The 24,859-nt window shown below is 33.5% G+C and overlaps 2 protein-coding genes and 1 non-coding gene across 4 annotated transcripts; 2 read left to right on the forward strand and 1 right to left on the reverse strand.

Moving 5' to 3' along the window:
* Positions 1 to 7,180: 7,180 nt before the first annotated feature.
* On the forward strand, positions 7,181 to 11,057 carry LOC107944207 (iron-sulfur protein NUBPL). The gene is made up of 9 exons (XM_016879081.2): positions 7,181 to 7,303; positions 7,388 to 7,435; positions 7,534 to 7,654; positions 7,742 to 7,864; positions 8,345 to 8,442; positions 8,925 to 9,051; positions 9,654 to 9,739; positions 10,197 to 10,322; positions 10,504 to 11,057. Exons 1-9 carry the CDS (start codon positions 7,181 to 7,183, stop codon positions 10,645 to 10,647), a joined length of 996 nt encoding a protein of 331 aa, XP_016734570.1. The 3' UTR covers positions 10,648 to 11,057.
* A 719-nt stretch (positions 11,058 to 11,776) lies between these two features.
* LOC107894410 (5-dehydro-2-deoxygluconokinase) lies at positions 11,777 to 15,362 on the forward strand. 2 transcript variants are annotated; one of them, XM_016819709.2, is made up of 6 exons: positions 11,777 to 12,336; positions 12,438 to 12,688; positions 12,798 to 13,089; positions 13,607 to 13,664; positions 13,782 to 13,894; positions 14,632 to 15,362. In XM_016819709.2, exons 1-6 carry the CDS (start codon positions 11,974 to 11,976, stop codon positions 15,016 to 15,018), a joined length of 1,464 nt encoding a protein of 487 aa, XP_016675198.2. In that variant the 5' UTR covers positions 11,777 to 11,973; the 3' UTR covers positions 15,019 to 15,362. The 2 variants fall into 2 exon arrangements, with proteins under 2 accessions (XP_016675198.2, XP_016675246.2); XM_016819757.2 differs by lacking the exon at positions 13,607 to 13,664 and having other exon boundaries at positions 13,742 to 13,894.
* A 7,849-nt stretch (positions 15,363 to 23,211) lies between these two features.
* Positions 23,212 to 23,318, reverse strand: LOC121205122 (small nucleolar RNA R71). The gene has a single exon (XR_005900205.1). It is a non-coding gene; the product is annotated as a small nucleolar RNA R71 (small nucleolar RNA).
* Between the last annotated feature and the right edge of the window lie 1,541 nt (positions 23,319 to 24,859).

A 24,859-nucleotide genomic window follows, 5' to 3' on the forward strand; every position in this document is an offset into this window, starting at 1 on the left:
CCAGAGACTTGACTAGCTAGTAGGGAAACAAGCAATGAGATTGGAAGCTTCATTTCAGGGTAATGGTTTTATATAAATTATTATATGCAATAAATCAAAGGGATTTTAACTTACACATTGATGATCTTTTCCTTCATGACACACTTGCATGCTTTCAATTTCTAATCATGGGTTCACAAGATACCACAGTTCCTGGAATAATAGACAAAGCGAAAGCTCCACTTCACAAGTTGCAGGCAGCAGCCCTTTAACTTTTATTCCATGGAAAATCCAGAAAAAAAAAATCTCCGTCTCAATCGGCTATATATTTCCTATCAACATGACGGCATATATAACCACGTCTCTTTCTAGTTTCATGTGAATGCTGATGCGTAAAAACAGATGAAAGATGGGTAGCAATTGCCAACAGATAAAGCGACTTCATGATAGTGATTTGCTGTTCCAAAAGCTTCCATAAAACTGCACAACCTCTATCCCGTGACAAATGTTTGATTTAAAGGCCGCAGCTCTCCGCCAAGGAACACAAAGCAAAGCCTGACATGAAAACCGCCCAAAACCATGCATTCAATTTCAGCTATCTCTTATTCATCCTTCAACTTGTCACAAATGCATATAAATACACACCTACCTTTCCATCTAAATCTCATATTCATGAGAGCTCGGCCATTTTGGTTGATTTTGCTATCTTTGACCCATATTATTATTATATACATAGCAATGAGGTGTTTACATCTTTTTCTTGTCATTACCGTTTTGTTTTTCCTTGTAAGAGCCCATCAATGTGAGTCGTCTCGGGTTTTAAACGAAGACACTGCTGCATTAAAGTCTTTTGAAAAGGAAGTTGTCCCACTCCCACCTTCTGGACACAATGGATGCACTTACATTCCTGACGCTGGTGGCACACCTTGCACCAACGAGAGAGCCCTCGTAGACCATGTTATGACTCCTCCTAGGCGCTTGCTACCAGATTCAGTGCCTCCGCTAATCTCAAACGAATCCACCTTGTTTCCCTTATTGCAGCAACTGGTTAATTAGTTGCTTACATATATTAGATAAATTTTGCGTGTATATTGTGTATGACCAAATGGGAACATTCCTTTTTCTTTTTCTATGATTTAGGTAAAGAATTATCGAGGAATTTATATAAGAGATTGATGTTACTTTACTTTTGTACTAAAAATATAAGTAAATTCTGTACATTAGATTAAAGAGAAAATTGATTATTCTGTTGAATTATTCATTTGTACTATTAAAAACTAATATGCTATGTGTACCCCATGTTGACATACATGGACTCATTTTTAATAGTGATAATGGATGAAACTTTTAACAAAAAGACCACTTTGCTATTTCATCTAACTATAGAGACTAATTTACTCTTTTTTAGTAGAAAAGACAAAATACAATCTGACTATTAGTATAAGAGCCGCCATGACACTTTTACCATGATTTAGGCTAATAATTATATCCTATTGTAATTATAACCAATTTCAATTTTCTAAACATGTTTGGCTAACAGAATATAATTATAGAGTAATTTTCTATATCATATTTGATAGTATATATTGTAATTAAGCAACTGTGAAATTTTAAATTCTAAAAAATAATATTAATTAATATAAAAAATTATCAATAATGCTCACGCAAAAGATTCTAATAGAGAAATTTAAAATCAAATCATCGTATATAATATGTTAGCCCATAAAAGTATTGGCAATACTTACCAATAACATTAACAAGAAAATTAAATATCATACACAATTTTATCTATTTACTCTATCTTTTTTATATTTGTTGGGCTATTTCCTCTTTAATATTTAATGTATATGTCTTGTCATTATCGATTGGTCCTTGGATAAGTATAAGTATATATATATATATTTTTGTTTTGAATAAAGTGTAAGTATACTATGTAATTTAGTTGAAATGAGTATATTCATAATAAAGTGTACGAGAAATATTTAGTAGATCAAAAATTTTCTCTTAAATAAAAAATTTAGATTATTCAAATTAGATTAGTAAAATAACATATAATTATATTTTAAAAATAAAATATATGTTCAAAAATTAAAATATTAACATTATATAAAAGTAACTATTTAACTAATGTATGCGTGTTTGAAATGGTATATGATAATTGAATTTAAATATAATTATTTATGTATGGGTGAGTTGCCTATTAATCTGACTAGATCAAATTGTTATTTATTATTAATTGATTACAATGTCTTGCCATTTCAAGAACATTAAACCACGATTTTCATAATTAAATCAGCGATGGAATTGAACAAATTATTAACTCATCAATTCAATTAAAATTTATAAATAAATAAAAAATCTGATTCAACCGCCAACCTAACTAATTTTTTAATACAATTGAATTAAATTTATATCTAATTAATCAACCCAACCATTTATTTTAGAATAATACTCTAATTAATTTCCGATGAATTCTACTTCCCAAAACCATGCATTAAATGCACGTGCTCCTTTTTATACTTTGCTGAATTGGGAAAGCTTTGCAGAATGTTGATTGTGTTAGAGGAAGAAAGAGGCAGATGATGCCACATGGCATGTTAACAAGATTTATTCGGTTTGACTTGTAATAAAGAATATTAAAGAAGAGTAAAATTTGAATCAATTCAAAAAATTCGATAAAAAATTAAAATTTTAAGTTAAATAGTTCGAGTTATTCGGGTTAATTTAAATAAAAAATTAAATATTTCGGTTTTACTCAAATATAAATTATACAATTCAAATTATCTGAAAATTTGAAAAAAAAAAGACAAAATTATACATCATTTTGATAAATATTTAACTTTTTTAAAGTTAAAAGTCAATATTATTTAGTTAAAAGGTAAAACTACGTCATTTTGATAAATGTTTACCCATTAACCTTATTTATGTAGTTTAATAATCATATATTTCATCTACTAATTAAATAATCCGTCCATGCAAACGCAATATTAATTATAAATGATAAAATTCATTAACTCAACTAAACTTAACTTAAATTATTTTAACTCAATACAAAAAATATTTAAATTAAATTCAATTACTAAAATAAAATTTATTAACTTGATTCACTCAAAACTTTTTAACTTAATTTAACTCGACTAAGATGAATGCTCCCCTTAAGATTATGCCATAGCAGAGCCGGAGCTCTTAAATGGGCTTTGTGCTCTTTTCGAGTTCGAGCCTTTCTGAACCACTGTTTACGCCTTAATGGGTTTTTTCCATTTAATTTGGGGTATAATAAAATTGTATGTAACCAAATTTAAAAGAATTTGTTATTAATTTTGAGCCTCTATTTGTGAAACATTTATCACTGTAAATATTAAATAAAAAAACTGATTGAAGCATTATTGATATATACAATGTGTCTTAAATATTAATAATAATTTGATAATACACATAATAATGATTTCTTAATCTTATGCAAATTAATATTATTGATAAAATAACAATTAAGGTGTGCAATTTTTATGATTATTTTCACACTAAAATCATTACTATATATGTCCACACATGGGGTATATGTATTGATACATAACTCTTGATTTTGCATTTTTGTACTGTTTCAAACATTCTGAGCTCATTGAAGCTCGGAATTCATCCTCTAATATTTCCAATCACTAATTAAATTTTTTTAAATAATTTTAAATTTTTTATCTAAAATTTAATAATTAATTAAATTATTTCAAATCTTAAATTCTTAAATATTTTTTTCAAGATTTTTACAATATATGTGTTTCAGTGACATCTTTCATATCTCAAAACCAAAACGAGTAAGGGTTGTTATATATTAAGTACAAATATGAGGTTGCTACACTGACGAATGATATGATTAAAGTCATTCCTTGTACTAGGTTAAAGATATTGAATTAAATTTTCAAACTAGGCTCCACAAATATAAGTAATTATCAAACTGCATAGGTAGCTATTTTTTTGTTGATATTCTTTTGTTGTTATAAGATTTTCCTTTTAGTAATTTTAATTTCTATTTTACTTTTAAAATACACTTTATATTTTATTTATTTACCGAATAAACAAGATTTTTACCAATAAAGAATATTTTTTTATATTTTATTTTCAAAATACACATTCTGTTTTACTTATTTCATGACTACATAATATTTTTACCAATTTCCTAGCGAATTTAGTTTTTTGAATAATTTTTTTTTCTGGATTCCACCCAACTAAACATTCAAGAAAAAAAAATTATTTTTCAGTCAATGCATGCAAATTTGCATTTTGTGGACTTTTCTTCTTCTAAAACAAAGTACAAATATATATATATATATATTCACTAGAATTCATCACCGGTCAAATTATTCACCAGAGTTTGAAGGTCCATTTAAAAAATGGAAAGATTTGGACAAAAATATAAATCTAAAAAAAAGGTTTGGACAAAAAATGAGACCAATTTTTTAAATAGATCAGACCTCATGTAAAATTTTTTGGCCCGACCCGAATCAACCTATTTTTTTTTCTGCTGCTATTTTGCTATTATTTTACTGATGTTTTGCTATCATTTTAGTATTACATTATTATTATTATTTATTGTTATTCATTGAATATTGTATAACTCTTGTTTTATTGTTAATTATGCTATATTTTAGAGACATTTGTTTGCTAAATTGCAACTATCTTAGTATTATTTAAGTATTAAGATTTTTTAATGTATTTTTAATTTGTTGAAAAATATTTATTTTAATATTTTTAGTATATTTAATGTATTATGTTTTTTTAAAATTTATTTTTAAGTAAGATAATTTTAATACGGATGAATTGGGTCGAACTCAAGTTTAATATTTTTTTCATTTGAGTTAAGTTTATGCAAAATTTTAAATTTATTTTTTAAATCGGGCTAAACCTAAAAAATGAACCTAAATTTTTGAGTCAGTCCGACCGACTGACCGACCAACCCGCAAATAAATGGTGCACTACTTTTACGGGAAAAAGTAATAAACCTGTGAGACTGGTAATAATCCTGAACAAAAATGTCCATCGTTCCGAACCAAATGGGAACATGGTTTTTTGCATATGACTGGTGAAAAGATAAGCAAAAGCATTATAAACTGAAAGCATGCAACTTTTAAAATAAAAAAGAAAAAATACAAATATTTTGAATAAAACAATTAAACTATACATATGTTTCTTGAATAAATTGTCAATTAACAGCGCTTTCATTTCCAGCCCAACATTACTTGGACTTTGGACGTACTAAGAATAAAGAAAAATAAGTTATCAATCAATTATGTTGTTAAACAACTAGGAAAACTATTTTCCATCATATTAAGAATCATGATGAGTCTCCTTGGCTGTAGAAGCCAGTACCCCAAACTTAGGTACAACTCCGGTAAGCGCCGGAACTGCATGCATAACATTACCGGCAACGTTCATGCCACCCAGCTTGCAGATGCCGGTTTCTCTTCCGGGGATTTCGGTGCATGGATTGTGACCGGTCCCCGTCACCGGACCTTTCTGTAGTGATTGAAGCAGAAGCTCATGTTTTGCCAGCCATTGCTCCCCATCCAATGGTCTCATTGCACCAAGTTGAAGCGAGGCTATTAATAAGGTGAAACCCAATAAAGCTGTAAACAGGTTTTCGATTACCATCTTCTTTGAAAGGGCAGAATATTATTGCTATGAGGTGGGTGAGAATGGTGAGAAGGTTCAATAAATATATAGAGAGGCAGCGGAGTTGAGTGGTTATCCTATGGGTGTGGTTTGACTGCAGCCTGAATAGGGCTTTGGCTTTACTGAAATTTCAGAAATTTGACTAAATTAAGCTGTAGTTTGAAGGTGGAAAGGAGGTGGAACTGATAAACAACACGGCACCTTCAACCACTGACAGTCATAAAAAGTGGGGAACGTGCACCATTTTATGTTATTATATATGTCAATGGTTTGAATCATCTATGTCAATCCTGACTTATTATATAATGTGAAAAAGATAGTGCGTATGGGGAAGTAAAAGGCGAAGAAAACAAAAGATGCGTGTATGTTGAGGTAATGTAGCCAAGAAAAAGAATACAAGGTGTTGAAAACCTTTTGTGGCCTTGTTTTACAAGCTTTTAGCTTCCACCATGGAATAGAGATGGGCTTCAAATTTAGCTACGATAGTTCATTTGGGTGTTGATTTAGTGATCGGATTGGGATCTAAATGAACTAGTATTGCTTGGAATTTACAATAGAGAAAAGTTCATTAGTCTTGTGGGCTCATTTTCTAATACGATATTGAATATTTGCACCACTACTTGTACGTCATTGTGTTGAAAACACTTCAAAAAAGAGAGTAAACGTTTACTCTTAAAATTAATATCGAAGTCAATAATTTAAACTCAAAAATAATTTGTATAAAAAATAATCTAAACTTAAAATGATTTTAATTTAAAATTATCTAGCCTAAAATTACTTTAATAAATAGTCCAAATTTATCCAAATAGGTGTCTAGCAAATATATAGCCCAAATTTATTCAAATAAGAGTGTCAAACCCGATAATTTTAGAAAATATGTCAAACTTATTCAAATAGGAGGGTCAAACTAGAGATTATCTGAATCCAAAATGACCTAAATCTAAAATTGCCTTAACAAATAATATAAACTTATCCAAAGTTAAGTGTCAAACTGGATACCACATCAGTTTTATGCTACATTAGTAATTTCATTCTAAATTTCAGGATTTAAATTTAGATTTTATTTTATTTTTAGGATGAAAATGTTGATACGATATAAAAATTGTTGGAAAAAGGATATCAATGACATGATGTCACTGTTTCATATAATCTTTTCCCCAAAAGATAATGATTAAATAAAAAAATTTATCTAAATAATTTAAATAATATGAATTGGAAATTATGAAAATATGAAAAACTTTGTCTACTAGTGAAATGTTTGGAGTTTGATAATGGTTCAACTCAAAATAATTCAAATGTAAATGATGGGAAAAGAAACGTAAGCTGATGACCGCTACTAGAATATGTTTTCTTTTCAGAAAACTTCTAAGATTGAAATGAAAAATGGTAAACCCTAAATTAGCATTGCGCTATTTTAACAGCGAAATGTTCCGAGTTTAAAAGGGCAGCGTTTTCATGCTGGCAGGGTCCACCCATTCTAACACGCACCCATAGGGCCTTAGTGTTAAGCGGGGCACCCACCTCACCAATCTAGTCGATGGGCTTCTTGATGGCCCCTACTACCCTTCCAGGTAAGTGGGCTTCACCTTCCTTTCGTAGGTTCTTCATAGCCCTCGCCTCATGCTTGTTGATGGGCAAACAACCAAAATCAATACACCAAGTATCTCTAAGTGAAGAAAGATGCGATCTTTTGCTGTTGTGTGTTTCTGAGACTCGTTAACTGTTACTTACTTCCTAATGAAAGGCTTCTGGCGACCCTTTGCTGCAAGTTAAAGGCTCTTGTGCTTCGCTGGTTTCACTTATTAAAGCTTCATTTCTTGTTGATATTTGAGAAATTTACTCTTCTTTTAGGGGTTGATTCAAAATTTTGTTCTTTTTTTCTTTGGGCAGAGGCTTGGGGGTGTTAGGAGCTATTCAGTGTTAAGCAATGATCAACTGAGAATTAACGGGGTTAAAGATGTGATTGCTGTTGCTTCTGGTAAAGGTGGTGTAGGCAAGTCTACCACTGCAGGTAATCTATTCTTTTCAGATCTATGAGGTAGGAATGCCATTTCCCAGGGGTTTCCACTAATATTAGTTGTTTTGCAATCTTTTGCAGTTAATTTGGCGGTTGCCTTAGCTAACAAGTGCGGATTGAAGGTGGGCGTGCTTGATGCAGATGTGTATGGACCATCTGTTCCGACCATGATGAACATCCACCAAAAGCCAGAAGTTAATAATGGTAACATTTCTATCTTCCAATAGATATCTTTCTGTCAGTGGATGAAAATGTGGAAACTGTTATATCTATTTGTATATTAATTATCCATTAATTACAAGTTACAACAGGAATGAAGCACTTAAAAGTGTAATCTCTTTTTTTTGGCCATGGGTGGGGCAGGGGAGGAGGCTAAAAAAGTTCCATCTGATAGTGCTGAATGTGTTTCATTGTAGATTTCAGTTATGTATGAAATCTTACATAGCAGATTGAATCTTCAATGATCAATTAACAAATGGTTAAAGATCATATTCTTTATCTCTATCTCTAGTTTAATAAGAATTGGATCGATGCATGCCTGAGTCAAAAATTGTGTGGTCTTTTAGGCTAGCTCAGAAAGAATCATTGACAGCAGAATTTTAGCTACATAGTTTACAATCATTTCTTACCTTTTATATGAGATATGTTTTTAAAGCTCTCTCTCTCTCATACACACACGCACAGATATGAAGATGATTCCTATTGAAAACTATGGAGTGAAGTGTATGTCAATGGGATTCCTGGTGGATAAGGATGCACCAATTGTCTGGAGAGGCCCCATGGTATTCTAATTTATAAAGTTTCTTGTTCTTTTTCTTGCCCTCATTCATGCTGGAACATAAACATTGTTATAGCTTCTGTGTAAAAAGTGGCTTGTTTAACAATCCAGCTGTCCATCTATCTCTTCTTACATTCAGAGAGCAGAGAAAGCAAGATTGTGCTGCCAGCCTATTAGTTTCAAATCCAACCTTAGTTGAGTTGGCTTCCCTATTTCATATAATGTAGATATTGTGTTATAAGTCACAGTTGCTTCATTTGAGAGTATGTCCCATAAATTGGAACTTGTGTATTTCCATCCTTTGCCTACTTTTGTTATTCATAAAACCTACAACCCCTGCAAAAAAAAGACTGCTCATAATATGTGTTACCTGTCTAACAAATGCATTTTCCAATCTTAAGAATTTTGGAAGCTAAACTGTTTTAAACATTCCTTCTCACATTTTAAGTTTACATGGTATTTTTTGATAGCTTAAATTTATTTCAGGTGATGAGTGCTCTTCAGAAAATGTCGAGGGAAGTTGCTTGGGGAGTTCTTGATATCCTTGTGGTGGATATGCCCCCTGGCACAGGTGATGCACAACTAACTATGTCCCAGAAGCTTCAGTTGTCAGGTGGATAATAAAATTTTAGCTTCTTTTTTTCCCCTTCTTTTGGTAGAAAGTGTTTGGTACTGTGCTTGAAAACTGACATATATCAAAATCAAGATGAGCTTGGACTAGTCATAAAACATGAAATACCTTTTTTGCTGGATGGGTGTTCTACTCGCTATGTAAATTCAAGCTTCATCTATCAAACCTCATTAATGTCATCATCATTCAGATCATTTGTGCCTATATATGATTTTTAGGTGATTTCCTTGATAAAGTTGAATCGCTTTGACATCACAATAGCTTGAATGAAAATAATTACTACCTTACTATGTTACCTTTTTGCCATCACCTTCTCCCGATTCTTTCTTGCGCGAATAAGAGGCTAAAATTATGATGTCTTTTATTTTCTAAGGTCTAGTTTGAGAAGGATAAGAACATCACTTTTACCCTCTCCCCAAACTCTATTTCCTTTCCTACTGTCCAACCACCAACATCCTTGAAGGGGACAAACAGAAATGAAGGGAAGCATATCTTACTTCACTTGCCCTATCTGATATATTCATTAAATTCAAAAACTTATGTTTGATGGTTTTTTTTCTTTAATCATTGTTTGTTTTTCTTAGGTGCGTTAATAGTTTCAACCCCACAAGATGTTGCACTGATTGATGCTCGTAGAGGAGTTAGAATGTTCTCTAAAGTTCAAGTTCCTGTAAGTCATAAGTTCTGCATGTATTCTCTCATCAGGCCTGCAAAGCTTGTTGAAAATTTGTGTATGGTGCCTAAATTTGGTATTGTTATGAAGTTTTGAAAAATGACTGCATTCAACTGCATGTGATATTACGTATTTATATTGTCAGTTCCTGTTACTTAGTACTTTAAGTTATAAATCTGTTTGTGGGATAGAAATGTCATTGTTGTCATTGAAAGATTTTGGTTTTATGAAATTCTTTCTGGGAAAAGTATAATATCTGAACTGTTGCCAACAGTGCATGGCTGCATTAAAGCATATTGGCTAAGCTTTTTGAGCATGTGAATGGTGTCAGCACCTTCCATAGAACTTCCTTACGGTGTGATGTAATAGTTTTGTTATGACTATAGATAATTATAACAACTATACCCTCTCTACTCTTGTGGAGTTAATTTTGAAATTCCGACTGCTTTTACAGATTTTGGGATTAATAGAGAACATGAGCTGCTTCAAGTGTCCACACTGTGGTGAAGCTTCGTTCATCTTTGGTGCTGGTGGAGCCCGTAAAACAGCAGCTGAGATGGGTTTGCAACTTGTTGGTGAGGTCAGTTGTTGATTAAAGTTAACCAACTACAAGCAAGTATTAAAGTGACTAGCTATAACAAATCAAAAATCATTAAGGAGGACTTTCTTTGGCCTAACTTGATGGCTATTTATATTGTTTAACGTAGCTGCTAATATTCAAAGCTGCAAATTTATATGATCCGTTACCAATACCTTCTCAGATACCCATTGAATTGGACATTAGGAAAGGCTGTGACAAAGGCATGCCGATAGTGGTATCAGCACCTGATTCCGCTGTCTCCAAGGCTTACCATGATGTAGCTCAAACTGTTGTCATGAGACTTGAGGATCTGGCAAAGGCATGAAACTACTCTTGAGGTTGGTCAGTGAAGTTTACTCGTGCCATCCATCTCCATTCCTGTGCTTTCGTGGTGGTGCTTTGTTCATCTTGATATAAATAATTTTTGAGTTTGAGCATTTTTGGTCATTCGATGACACTATTAAGCATTTGGGACCATAGTGATTAGGAAAACTTATTTGATGAAGTACACACTGAGACCAGTTTAGCTAGGAGCATACGATAACCAGTCTGCATTTCTGCACCGCAGATGGAAGGGATGAGCCCTTGATCTGTACATTTTTATCTGGTCTGTCTTTACATGGATGCCGGACACGGTTTCTTGATTGTTTCATGTTAATTTACTATTCTGAAAATAGATGACACTGAAATGATTTAAATTTTCGAAATTGAAAAAACATAGGTTGGGTGTTGCAACACTTTTGGTACTTGAGTTTTGAATCGTTCAAATAGGCCAAAGATGTTGAAGTCTTAAATCAATGATACATTGAATAATGTAATTTGAGCATATTTATATGCTATTTTTATAGCGGTCACTCTTTCTGCCAAAGAAAACCCCTGCCACATTTATTCTTGAACTTTTCTTAAGATTATATTGTTTGAAAAGTTAACCTGTAATACAATCCAGATAAACATAGATTCTATCTTTTTCTAAAGACAATTACGAGCTATTCAAAGGTCTTTGAAAACCATTCTAATGAAAATTATGATGGATTTAACTTCTCCATTCAACTTTGTAAGCAAACTTTATCCTTTTTTTTTGGAAAAGAAAAGATAAAAAGATGAAAATAATGTAGAAATGAAAGAAAGTGACGACATAATTGCAGATTCCATCTAGGAATCCTTCACTGGAAATCAAAAGTAAAAAGATGAATGAACATAAAACAAGTCTTTTATAGGAGTCGTTACTTTTTTCTCTCTTCTATTAACAAATTTAATCTTTCTATTAAAAATTTAATTCATTTCTATTATTTAACTATTTTATCAGCTAATGTACAAATAGATTTTTTTTTAATAAATTGAATAAAATTTCTAAAATAAAATTAATTTACTTTTTAATATAATATGTACAAATTAATTAATTAAATTTGATAATAAATATTGTTATGAGAGTTGGAACTTTGATTGACTCAACCCTTTGGAAATAAAAAAGGTAACATCTTTAGCCAATCGCCACCCATTCATTTATTCCGTGACCTTTTCCTTTTCAGTTTAAAGCATAGTTTTTATTTTGAAACTACTATTCCAATTTGTTTGCTCTCAACTTCCATTTCTTCTTCTTCGTCGTCATCATCAGTTTTTTTGACGCATTTTCACTTAGGCATTCAGCTGAATGAATCACCAATCAGTAGCCTTTAAGAACACCCAATTCCCTTTCCCTCCCCACCTTCACTATTCCACCCCTATCCCTTCTCGCGTCCTCTTTCCCTTTTCCCTCCATCCTAACAAGACCATCACCAAATCTCCCTACTCTGCCTTCTCTTGCCGGGGTTTCCATACCCCACTGCTCAATCACCCCTCTTGCTCTTTCCACTCTTCCAACGCTACCAAACCCGCCGCCGTCAAAACCGTCGATGTCGCCACTCTCGGCAACCTCTGCGTCGATATTGTCCTCAATGTTCCTAAATTACCCCCTCCTTCCCCAGATTCTCGCAAGGCCTTCATGGAGCAGTTATCCTCCTCTCCTCCCGATAAGGTAAAAAATGATTTCTTTCCCTAGTTTTTTGGATAATGGTAAAAGGAATGGTCCTCTTTTTCCAAATGGGTTTTCAAATTTATTCTCTTTTTGGGTCACAGCAATACTGGGAAGCTGGTGGAAACTGTAATATGGCTATAGCAGCTGCAAGGCTGGGACTTAAGTGTGTTGCAATAGGTCACGTTGGTAATGAAATTTATGGGAAGTTTCTTGAAGATTTGCTTCAAGCTGAAGGAATTGGTATGGTTGGAATGAGTGAAGAAACTGATGTTCTCAACGCCCCTAGTTCTTCTTATGAAACCCTCTTATGCTGGGTTCTTGTTGACCCTTTGCAAAAACATGGCTTTTGCAGGTAAATAAAAAAAAAACCTCGTCTTTTGGCTGTTTTTTTAATGATGTGCACGAAATTTGGTTGAGAAAATTGTTGCTGAAGTTTTATGGTTTTGTTTTTGTTTCATTAGTCGGGCGGATTTTAGTAAGGAACCTGCTTTTAGCTGGATGAATACACTTTCTGAAGAAGTAAAGAGGGCAATTAAACGCTCGAGAATCCTGTTTTGTAATGGTTATGACTTTGATGAGCTTTCCCCTCATATGATAATCTCAGCTGTGGAGTATGCAGTCGAAGTTGGCACATCGGTGTTTTTCGATCCAGGGCCGCGTGGGAAGAGTCTTTTAAGTGGAACTGCGGAAGAGCAAAAAGCACTTAAGCATTTCTTGAGGATGAGTGATGTCCTCCTTCTAACATCTGACGAGGTGCTTTTCTGAATCTATGGACATTTTCATTCTATTTTCCTTTATTCTCTGTTTGTGTTGTGCTTGTATATCTATCTTCCAATGCTTTCATATCTCATTTTGATGTAATTGTAATCATTTCAACTTTCTGAAGTTGCTTCACTTGATCGTTCGTAAAGTGCAGGCCATGGCCTTTTCTTTCTATATTTTTGCAGCAGTCCTTTTTGTTCCTTGTTGTCTAAGCGTGGTCAAAGCACCTTCAAGTTGAACCTGATGGTCCAGTCTCCTATTAGACCTGTTTCAATTCATGCCCGAATCATCTCAACTTTTGTCTAATCACTTGGAATGATTGTTCCTTTACTGATTAGTTCTTTAGCTGAACCATCAATCTAAGAATATTTGTCAACTATCCGAGATGAAAATGCTGAACTCTATACGTGCATTCATTTTATCAATATTCGTCTCCCTTTGCCTGAAAAAAGACAGGTGTTTTTAGGTTATAGAACATGAGTGTTCTTCATTCTTTGATTAATATTAGGTATGCCCGCAGCTTCGGAGGGTTGGATATCCCAGTCGGAAGTATTTGGGCTTTTATGGTATTTGATGTGGAATATATCTATCTAATAGCCTCTTTTGGCTGTTTACCTAATTACTTACATTTATGGACTTTCAGGCTGAATCTTTAACTGGCCTAGTGGACCCGATTCTTGCAGGGCAGGAGTTGCTGAGGAAAGGAAACTGCACGAAATGGGTGGTTGTGAAGATGGGCCCTAAGGGTTCAATTCTGATAACCAAGTCCGGTATTACTTGTGCATCTGCATTTAAGGTGAGTTATAGCTTCCTTGTATATCCGAAAACTTTAAAAAGTGTTTAGCTACATGGTGATTGTTATTTATGGAAATTCCTTGAATAAGTTGTCAAGTTGCTTTAAGCTTGGATGCCTTTCATTTTAGGTTGAAAATGTATTTTTAAAGTTCATGGTCATGTACACGTTAAGTAGTAACTAACAGAAGTTTCAGATACATATTTTGAAATGTAAATTGTCCCTGAAAATATGAAGCCTGTTTTCTGAAAATTTGCCTCCTTACAACTTGTAAAGAAGCTAAATATGACTAAACCTATCAATTCTGATCCGAACTTGAAAATCCAACTTGATCTCAAGTCCAACCCAACTCAATTTGATTATAAAAAGTCAACAACTTGAATTTGCCTAACCCAAACATGAATTGACCCAAACCTAAATTGGCCTGAATCCGAAGCAATCTGAACCTGGGACAACCCAAACCTACCACCTAACTTGAGATGACTTGAACTTAAAGTGGCCAAAATCCAAAATGATTCAAATCCGTAACGACTTGATCCAAATGACCACTTGAGATGATCTGAACCCGAAATTGACTCAGACCCAAAATTATAGGAAAGTATTAAATCTGAATCGACACGATCTAGATAGATCTAACCCAAAATCAATCTGACCCACCTAATTGATAGGTCTAATATAACCATTCTTTTGGATTTGGTCATTCTTCTAACCTGTCCGAATTCTTTTCAACATTTGATTAGGTGAAAATCATGGACACTGTCGGGTGTGGAGATAGCTTTGTTGCTGCCATTGCATATGGTTTTATACATAATATTCCATTGGTTACTACGTTAGCATTTGCAAATGCCGTGGGTGCTGCTACCGCCATGGGTTGTGGTGCTGGTAGGAATGTAGCTACATTGAAGCAAGTGGTGGAATTGATGGAAACACCCGACCTCAATGAGGATGATAAGTTCTGGAATGAGCTACTGAGGGAACATTTGGATTCACAAGAGGTCACATTTCTGTCAAAAATGGTTCTAAATGGAAGCAATGGCAGGATGAAGCATGTTACATTGCAAAAGGTGGTTTCTGAGTTGCTGCCTAAGCTTAAATCAAGTCAATTAGAGGGCACACTGTCATCTTGATGGGATATTAAAGGAAATTAGATTCACAGCAAACAATACAAGTTTCAAAGGACGTCCTTGTATGAAATCAGTCTGGGTTTGATTTGTTTGGCAATATCACAGCAAGTTCTTGACCGGGTTCTGAATGAAGTAGTTCCTGGGAAGATATCAAGTGAGAAATAAAGACAGTGCTTCATATGCTGTTTTTTGAGCATTTTTTGCCACAATTCATGGGTTTGTGCATTGTGCTAGGGTAAGATCAGCTTTTGCATACCAATGCAAAGATGTTCTGTTTATGTTTATTTATTTGTTAAAACTGTGTGATTTTGCAGAATCAAATTTATGAAAGTTGTGATTTTTGCTAATAAAATTCTATCTGATACCAATATGTAATTTTTCCAGTACTAATTCTAAATATGTTTATTTTTCATCTGATACTGGTATTCTTTCGGTTCTATAATAAACGACATAAAAAACCATAAATTAAGTGAAAGAACTTAGCTGTGATTATTAATGAAAGAACCAAAATTATCATTGCATACACAAAAAATGAATGCACTGGACCCAGAACCAGAGACAAAAAGTGAACTTAACAGCGTGGTTATTAACGAACCAAAGACGTCACATGACCCATTATTGAGATATCATGTTATTGACACAATAATTTTAATAATTTTTTTAATCTCGACTTTGTACGTTGAATCTTGAACCCATGATTTAGAAACCTAAGCTTTGGACCCTAAAACTTAAATCCTCGACCTTGGATATTAAATCTTAAACTGTAGACCATGGACTTTAAATTTTAAATTTTGAACCCTGAATCTTATACTTTGGACCCTAGACCACAATTTTTGAATCCTGAACCCTGAACCCTAGACCATGAACCCTAAACTTTGGACCTTAGACTCAAGACCTTAAAACTTGAACCATAGACCTTGAATCCTGAACTCTGGGTCCATGGTCCATGGTTCAAGGTTCAAGGTTCAATGTTTAAGATTTAAGGTTTAGGATTTAATATTTTAGGGTCTAAGGTTTAAAGTTTAAGATCTAGGGTTTAGAGACTATACTCCAAGTCTAGGGTTTAGAGTTCAAGATTCAAGGTCTATGATCAAATGTTTAGGGTCTATGATTTAGGTTTAAAAAGTTATCAAAATGATGTGTCAATTACATAGAAAAAAATGTTGAAATGACATTACATAAGTGATAAGAGATACAAGATGGCATGACGTCTTTGTTTCTTACAATCATTTCCTATTTGTATAATATAATTGTTCAAAAGAGAGAAAATAGATTAATATTAATGTGAGTTAAAAGGAAATTTGAAATTGTATTTTGAAAAATGTTTTCTAAGGAATTAATATGGTGGTTTTTAATAATGCTGCAAGAGGTTTATAAGGAAAAAAAAAAACCCCAAGATAAATAGTTTTTTAAAAAAAGTAAAATACATATATAATTTTATTAATTTTATTCTAGATTTTTTTTCTTTTTATTCAACTAAATTAGTGTTACTTGCTTTCTAATTATTACAACAATTCCTTTTTTTTTAAATTTTATGATTAAGGTATCTTTATTTGCATTTTCTATTGTCTTCCAATAAGCACTTATATGTTTTTTTGGTCTATTTTGGATGAAATACCGAATATTCGAATTATATTTTACTAGAGTTTATTAAGGACAAAATAAATTAAAATTTTAATAATGAAACTTTCTAAATGAATGTAAATCGGTATATATGAACTAAGAGGCTAAATGAATGAAAGGAAAAGAAATTTAATGAATGAGTAGTTAATAAAGAAAATGTTATGATAACAATGGCATAATTGGATTTAATTTTAAGTAAATTAAGATGATTGATAATCGTATAAGAATATTGAATTAAAAGATAAAGATTTGAGAATTAAATTCCTAATTCGGTATGCCTTTAATAAATGAAATGAAAATGAACTGTTGACACTTATGGATCAAATGAACATAAATGGAACTTATGTGTGAAAACATTAAGAAACTATGGCTAAAATTTGATTAAACATGATTAAGCACTTGACAAGAGTCCCGATTATGAATGTGAATGACCCATAAACCATTAATGATAAGTTGAGCCCCATAATTTGATAATAAGAAATCAAATTGATTGAAACATTATATATGGCAAAAGTGAGTTCAGTAATAAAATACTCGGGCTCAACATCAATGACCAGATAAGAGTAGTACGACCATCCTTAAGTACTTATTGAGTTTATTGAGCTCACATGTTAGTTATTTAAACGCGTAGGTTAAGATTTATCAGGGAGCTTGAACTTCAACTTGGGAGCATCGCATCACTATTTGAGGTTTTAAAGTTTCTTTCGTAACTATATTGGTTATTATTTGTCTAAGAATAATTAAACGCGTAGGTTAAGATTTATCAGGGAGCTTGAACTTCAACTTGGGAGCATCGCATCACTATTTGAGGTTTTAAAGTTTCTTTCGTAACTATATTGGTTATTATTTGTCTAAGAATAATGACATGTACACTAAGGCTTACTTTGAATATGAAAAATGTAAATTTGATTTGTAATTCAAACCCCTTTTCGTGTTATCAAACGAATTTTGATTAGTCATTTAGTTTAAATATGATTGTGATGTGTAATTTAAGCTTAAAAGGGGACTTAAATTTGTTTTATAATGTCTTAGAACCCGTGGAAATGATACGGATGTGTTTGCACATGTTTTTAAGTATTTTTGGACTAGTTTTTAGCTTCTGGAACCAGGTTCCGATACCCATGCTATAAGTTTCAAAACAAGGCAAGTCAATAGTTAAAAAGTTACAATTTTTGGCCCAGTTGCTGATACATAGGATCTATGTATTGGAACCTTAGCCCAATTATCGATATATGGGTTCTGTGTATTGATACATAAGCCCTAAACCTAGATCACTACACTATTTTGAGTTTTTTGAGCCTACTGAAGCTTAGATTTTGACCTCGAACACTTTTGATCACTTACAAAATGATTCTAAATGATTTTAAAATGCTTCAAAGCCTTAAATTTGTTCTTAAATTAAACTTTATGTTTTATAAAATATATTTAAAGTTTCAATATCTCTAATATTTTTGTTTCGTATATGCTCCGGTAACATTTTCCATTCGTACCGAAACCTGAGACGAGTGAGAGGTGTTACATCTACTTCTACCTATAAAAACATCTCTCACCTGGATAACAGAGGATAATTTAAGTACCAAAGTGAGATGAAAAAATGGTTAGGTACCAAAGTGGAAAAACAAATATAATTCAGGGGCCAAAATGAGCATTAAGCTTTAGAAAAATGCATCTATATTCTATACTAAAAACAAAGTGAATGATTTTGTTAATAATGTTGGAAAAGCGAGTTTGAAAAACGCAGCTGAAAATAAATTTAGGGAAAAATTAGAATTTTAAAATTATTTTCAAAATGATATCTTAGTTGTGATATTTAAATTAATAAACACTTAATCAAAATTGTACTTTTTTTGATTTGTCTAGGATGAGCGCTTCGATGAGTAGTATTATTCGCGATCTTCAAGCTCACGTCTATCGAGTGTGGGCTTACTTTGAATCAGAAAAATTTTCCACAAAAATTACTAGTGGGGTAATTTCGTAATTTCTCTAAACTTTTAGGTCAAGTTGTAAATAAAAAAAATATCTTTAGAAATTTTCTGGAATAATCTCTTTAGAGAATTTTCTCTCTACAACTTTATCTTGAATTTAAGTGTGTGTAAATGATAATGTAACTCCCGTAAGTCGGGGGTGTCGGGAAATATACTTCTGGGACCCTGCCTTCGTGTATCGAGTTTAAAAATATTAATATTATAATTTCGAGAGTTACTTTAGAAGTTAATTGAATATTAAACTGATAATTTTAATTGTTAGGGATTATGAGAAAGAAATAATAGTTATTATTAAATGATAAAGTAGGACTTGATTAAAGGATTTATTCAACAAATAGGCCATTACTTATATAGGTTTTCATAGTGGAAGTTTATGATGGTATACATATACTAAATATACATATATTAATTATTGAAACAATTGGTAATTAGAATATATAATAAATTATAAAAAATTAAAAGAAATGGTTTAATAAGAAAAAGAAATAATTGCAAGGACTATTTAATTAAATAGTCTATTTTTTTAGTCATACGGGATTAGTGGATGAGTATGAGAATAATATATATAGGTGATATCGTTAATAATTATAATAGGATAATTTTAATATGTAAGAGAAATAAATAAAAGCAAAAGAAAATATTAATGATTATAGGAAAAGAAAATAATAAAGAAAAGTAAGTGAGTGGGGAAGGGGGGAAAATGTTTTTCTTCTTCCTTTGTTGGTGTTTGAAGAACAAAACAACTTTCAAAGCTGAGTCTTGAGCAACAAGTCTCGTTGCTTGTGGAGGAAACAAACAAAGCTTTGCAAGGGGAAACAAGAACAAAAACGAAAGCAAAGAAAAAATAGAGCATAAAAATGAATGAAATTCAATGATTTTTTATTAAGAAGAAAAAATTGGCATATAGCCTTTACATAAATCAGTCATTGACTGAGCAAAATAAGTCAAATTTTTCACCTAATGCTTACCTAATACAACTAATTACATGGAAAATAAGAAAATAACTTGTACACTTGAACAAAGCTGATTTATCAGCTCAATCACCACCTAATTACATCAATTATTAAACCAACATAATTCAAAATGAACTAGAATTCATTACATCAACAAAATGAATCAAAATGGAACTAGATAGCAGTGGTTGCACTTGATTCTGCTGCTCCTGCATGGCTTAGTGTGCGTGGCCAGCTTCATGGTGCTGCATGCTGACCAGTCTTCAACACTCCTCCTTGGTTAGCATGTTGCATACTCCCATTTTCTTTCTTAGCTTAACAAACCTTGACACTCCAAGGGCTTTTGTAAAGATATCAGCAACCTGCTCTTCAGAATTGTAATGAATCAACTCAATTTCACGAGCTTGTTCCATCTTCCTTATCACATGTAGCTTGATGCTAAAGTTCTTGGTTCTACCATAGAAGATAGGATTCTTTGCAATTGCAACAGCAGACATGTTATCACAATAGATCTCTGTTGCTTCCTTTTGGTATAGGTTCAAATCAGCCAGGATTTTTCTTAGCCAAATGGCTTGGTTGACTGCCCCAGCAGCAGCCACATACTCAGCTTCTGCTATGGATTGAGCCACTATCGATTGCTTCTTTGAACTCCAGCAAAACATTGCCGAGCCAAGTGTAAATGCATAACCTGATGTGCTCTTCACATCGTCTTTTGAACCAACCCAGTCACTGTCAGTGTAGCCTATCAGCTTCAGGTCTTTACTTCTATTAAATTGCAATCCATAGCTCAAGGTGCCTTTGATGTACCTAAGCACTCTCTTTGCTACTTGACAATGTTGTTTGTTGCAGCAATGCATGAACCTTGATAGGATACTCACAGCAAACATGATATCTAGTCTGGTTGCTGTTAAATACAATAAGCAACCAACTAGGCTTCTATGATTAGACTCACTGACTTGTTCTTGATCTCCTTGGCTTGATAGCTTCATTCCAACAGCCATAGGTGTGCTTGTTGGCTTGTAGTTCTCTACAGAGAACTTGCTTAGGATTTTTGCAGAAAATGTTTTTTGTCCTAAGAAGAGAAGATACCACTTTGAGTTTGCTTCACCTCTATTCCAAGAAAGTAAGTCATTTGCCCCAAGTCAGACATCTCAAACATGTCTTTCATTTTGGCTTTAAAATCAGCCAGTATGATTTGGTCTCCTCTTGTCACTACGAGGTCATCAACATAGAGGGACACAATGAGCTGTGTTTCAGCTTGCTCATTTTTGACATACAATGTTGGCTCAGTCATACTTCTCTCGAATCCCAGGGTTAACAAGTAGCTGTCAATCCTTGCATACCAAGCTCTAGGAGCTTGTTTCAGGCCATACAAGGCCTTTTTAAGCCTGTATACCATGTCCTCTTTGCCAGACACAACAAAGCCTTGAGGCTGGTCAATGTAGATTTCTTCTTCAAGAAGACCATTAAGAAATGCAGACTTCACATCTAGTTGATGAATGATCCACTGCTTTTGTGCAGCCAAAGCAACTAGTAACCTGATTGTGTCTAGCCTGGCTACTGGTGCAAAAGTCTCCATGTAGTCTGATAAACCGTAATTTATACATATTTTTATCCCATGCTTAGCGCATTTACGGATGATTTCTCCTTAGATTTGGTGAATTCGATGCTCCTAATCCTTTAATTTCATGTTTTATACTTAGGTGAGCATAAGAGAGTAAAAAGAGCGAGAAACGGGCCGAAAACGGAGAAAATGGACCCACGTGGGAAATCAACACGGCCTGGACTTCCTCACACAGGCGTGTCACACGGCCGTGTCCATTTGGCTAGATCGAAGCACGAATTACACGGGTAGACTACACGCCTCTACCTATTCAACAGCCTTGACCATGGGCTAGAGTAATTGCACACGGGCATGTCCCTACCGAGCCCAAGTATAGTCCTATTCGAAAAAGGCTAATTTTTAGGGCTTTTAGACATTCAAAAGCCTATTTAAACACCTGAAGAGGCACTTAGAAGAGGGACACAAATTAGGAAACAAGGAATTACTCAAGGAAAGTCGATTGATCCATCTCAAAAGCCGAATTCATCCTCAAGACTGAAGATCTCCCTTCAAGTTCCTTCAGGAGTTTTGGGTTTTCTTACGTTTTGTTATCTTTATGCTTTTGAGATATTTTCTTTCATAAATATGAACTAAACCCCCTAAATAACTAAGGGGAATGAAACCTAAGACAGATCTTGTTATTATTATCTGAATTGTATGATAAATATTTGACTTGTTCTTAATCATATGTTCTTAATTCTTGTTTTAATATTCTAGGATATTGATTCAAGTTAATGCTCTTATGTAGAGGAGGAATAAACCCTGTCTAAGAGTAAAATTCTCATAATTAAGCGGAGTTGATTGCGCGCCTAAAGATAGGGTGACGAGATTTTGCCAGATTAGGGTGAAACCTACTAAGGGTATCTATAGATCGAGTTAATGCAGTTCTAGGGTGTTAATTAGAAAGAGATTTCAATTATTCAACCTAGGGTTAGACGTTATTAGTTTCGAGAAAGATAATACTATAACTTAGGGATTTCTACGTATCAAGTCAAATGAATAAATCGTCTAATTCAGAGTCAAATAACAAGTGAAGTCTAGGAGGATTTTTCCTTAGGTATTGTCTTAATCAATTGAATTTTCCCAAAAGTATTTTCCCAAATTTTATTTCTGTGCATTCTTAGTTTAGTAATTATTTTAGATAACCAAACCTCTTAATTTTTAGGCTAGATAATAATAAGGAAGTAAATACTAGTACTCGTGGTTCCTTTGGGTTTGACAATCCGGTCTTGCTGAACTATACTACTGTTCGATAGGTACACTTGCCTTAATGGTGATAATAAGTTATTTTTTGGTGCTATTGCTGGGGAACTAGGATATTAGGAACACTCGATTTTTATTACTTTAGCCATTTTATTTTTATTGCAATTCAAATTTTTATTTTTATTTTTAATTTTTAATTTTCTTTTCTAATTCTTCATTTATTTTCTTTTGACAGGTTTTTCTAGTTTATGACCAGAAGAAACCTGTCAGGACCACTATTTTTTAACGGTGAGATCTACTGCACAGTTCACAAAAACTGAAGAGAAATAAGACGAAGCCTAAGATACACAGAGGAAGAGCAAGAGGACGACACTTCAACCACAACCGAAGAAATGGCTGAAAACCAGGAAAATCCGCTACCTTCTGTGATTGTTGCTGATCCAGTAAATCAGAATCCTGCTCCACGCACTATATATGATTATGCTAAACCTAATTTAATAGGAACTGAGTCAAGTATAGTTAGACCTGCTATTGCTGCAAATAATTTTGAACTAAAACCTAACACAATTCAAATGATACAACAGTTTGTTCAGTTTGATGGTTTGCAGGATGAGGATCCAAACAATCACTTGACAAATTTTCTAGAGTTTTGCGACACTTTAAAAATCAATGGCGTTTCTGATGATGCCATTCGCCTTCGGTTATTCCCTTTTTCGTTAGGAATAAGGCTAAACAATGGTTGAACTCGTTACCACGAGGGTCAATCACTACTTGGGAACAAATGACCGAAAAGTTTTTATTAAAATATTTTTCACCGGCTAAAACAGCCAAATTACATAATGATATCTCCTCTTTTGTGTAGATGGATCTAGAAACACTCTATGATGCATGGGAGAGATACAATGATCTTTTGCAAATATGCCCTCACCAAGGGTTACCATTCTGGCTACAGGTTCAAACATTTCACAATGGCCTGAATCCTTCGACTCGGTAGATGATTGACACAGCCGCTGGTGGAACAATCAATAATAAGACACCTGAGGCGGCTTACGAAATTATTGAGGAGATGTCACTAAATAACTATCAGTGGCAAGTTATGAGGACAAAGCCGATGAAAACAACTAGAACTCTTAAATAAAAAGATTGAGGGTTTGTGTGGATCTACTCAGGTACATCTAGTGATGAGGTGCGATTCGAATGGAGGAGGAGCATGCACAGAATATGAACCCTTCAACCCTAGCATCATGGAGGAACAAGTCCAATATATGGGTAACAATAACTCTAGACCCAAAAATAACCCGTATAGTAACATTTATAATGCAGGTTGGAGGAACCATCCCAATTTCTCGTAGGGCGGACAAGGAAATCAAAGACCACAATATTCTCCGGGATTTCAACAACCACTTTACCAGCAGGAAAAGAAGCCGAACCTTGAGGAGATGTTAACAAAGTTCATCTTGGTGTTAGAAACTTGTTTCCAGAATATCGAGACAGCCCTTAAGAATCAACAAGCGTCAATCCAAGGGCTCGAAACTCAGATAGGCCAACTCGCCAAATTTATTTCTGAACGACCACAAGGTAGTTTGCCAAGTAACACGAAATCTAACCCAAGAGAACAACTCAATGCGATTACCACTTAAGACAAGTAAGGGTTAGTTGAGCCTGCATCAAAATCGAGGTAAGACATTATGGTAAGTCAAGATAAAGGTGAGGTGAACCACAGTAAGCAAAAAATGGTAAGTAAAGAGTACAAACCATGGGTGCCATACCCCAATGCGACAAGGAAAGACCGTACAGATGAACAATTCAGTAAATTCTTTAAACTATTAAAGAAATTACATATTAACTTACCGTTTATCGAAGCTCTCTCGCAGATGCCAAACACAATCAAATTTTTAAGAAAGCTTCTAGCAAAGTAAACAAACGAAAGTTGGATGAGGCGTCGCATGTGGAGTTGAATGCAGTTTGCTCAGCCATATTACAGAATAAGCTACCCAACAAATTGAAAGATCCAGAGAGTTTTATGATTCCCTATTTAATTGGTAGTTTAGATGTTCATAATGCATTGGCTGACTTAGGGGCAAGCATTAATGTTATGCCTTATAAAATGTTTAAACAGCTAGGTCTTGAGAAACCCAAACAAACTAGGATGAGCATTCAATTGGCTGATAAAACCATTAGATTTCCTAGGGGTATCATTGAAGATGTTCTTGTTAAGATCGATAAATTTATATACCCAGAGACTTTGTTGTTCTAGACATGGAAGAGGATAGTAATGCACCTTTGATTTTAGGACTACCCTTTTTAGTGACTGCTAGAACCATTATGTTGGTACAGGTGAACTCACACTTCGTGTGGGAGACAAAACAATCACCCTTCAAGCTCGTAATTCAAGTAACACATCAAAAATTGAAGGTGGTTGTATAAATCATTCTACTAAAACTGATCATGTGGTGCAACCTACTTTACAGGAAATA

The sequence above is a fragment of the Gossypium hirsutum genome, chromosome A08, assembly GCF_007990345.1.
Source record: "Gossypium hirsutum isolate 1008001.06 chromosome A08, Gossypium_hirsutum_v2.1, whole genome shotgun sequence".
Taxonomy (NCBI): domain Eukaryota; kingdom Viridiplantae; phylum Streptophyta; class Magnoliopsida; order Malvales; family Malvaceae; genus Gossypium; species Gossypium hirsutum.

Coding starts and splice junctions, on each gene's coding strand:
- LOC107894410 (XM_016819709.2), top strand. CDS start 11,974: ATGAATCACCAATCAGTAGCCTTTAAGAACACCCAATTCCCTTTCCCT. Junction 13,090..13,606: donor TCCTTCTAACATCTGACGAG/GTGCTTTTCTGA, acceptor GATTAATATTAG/GTATGCCCGCAGCTTCGGAG. Junction 13,665..13,781: donor GAAGTATTTGGGCTTTTATG/GTATTTGATGTG, acceptor CGATTCTTGCAG/GGCAGGAGTTGCTGAGGAAA.
- LOC107944207 (XM_016879081.2), top strand. CDS start 7,181: ATGGGCTTCTTGATGGCCCCTACTACCCTTCCAGGTAAGTGGGCTTCA. Junction 7,436..7,533: donor AAGGCTCTTGTGCTTCGCTG/GTTTCACTTATT, acceptor TTCTTTGGGCAG/AGGCTTGGGGGTGTTAGGAG. Junction 7,865..8,344: donor AAAGCCAGAAGTTAATAATG/GTAACATTTCTA, acceptor ACACACGCACAG/ATATGAAGATGATTCCTATT.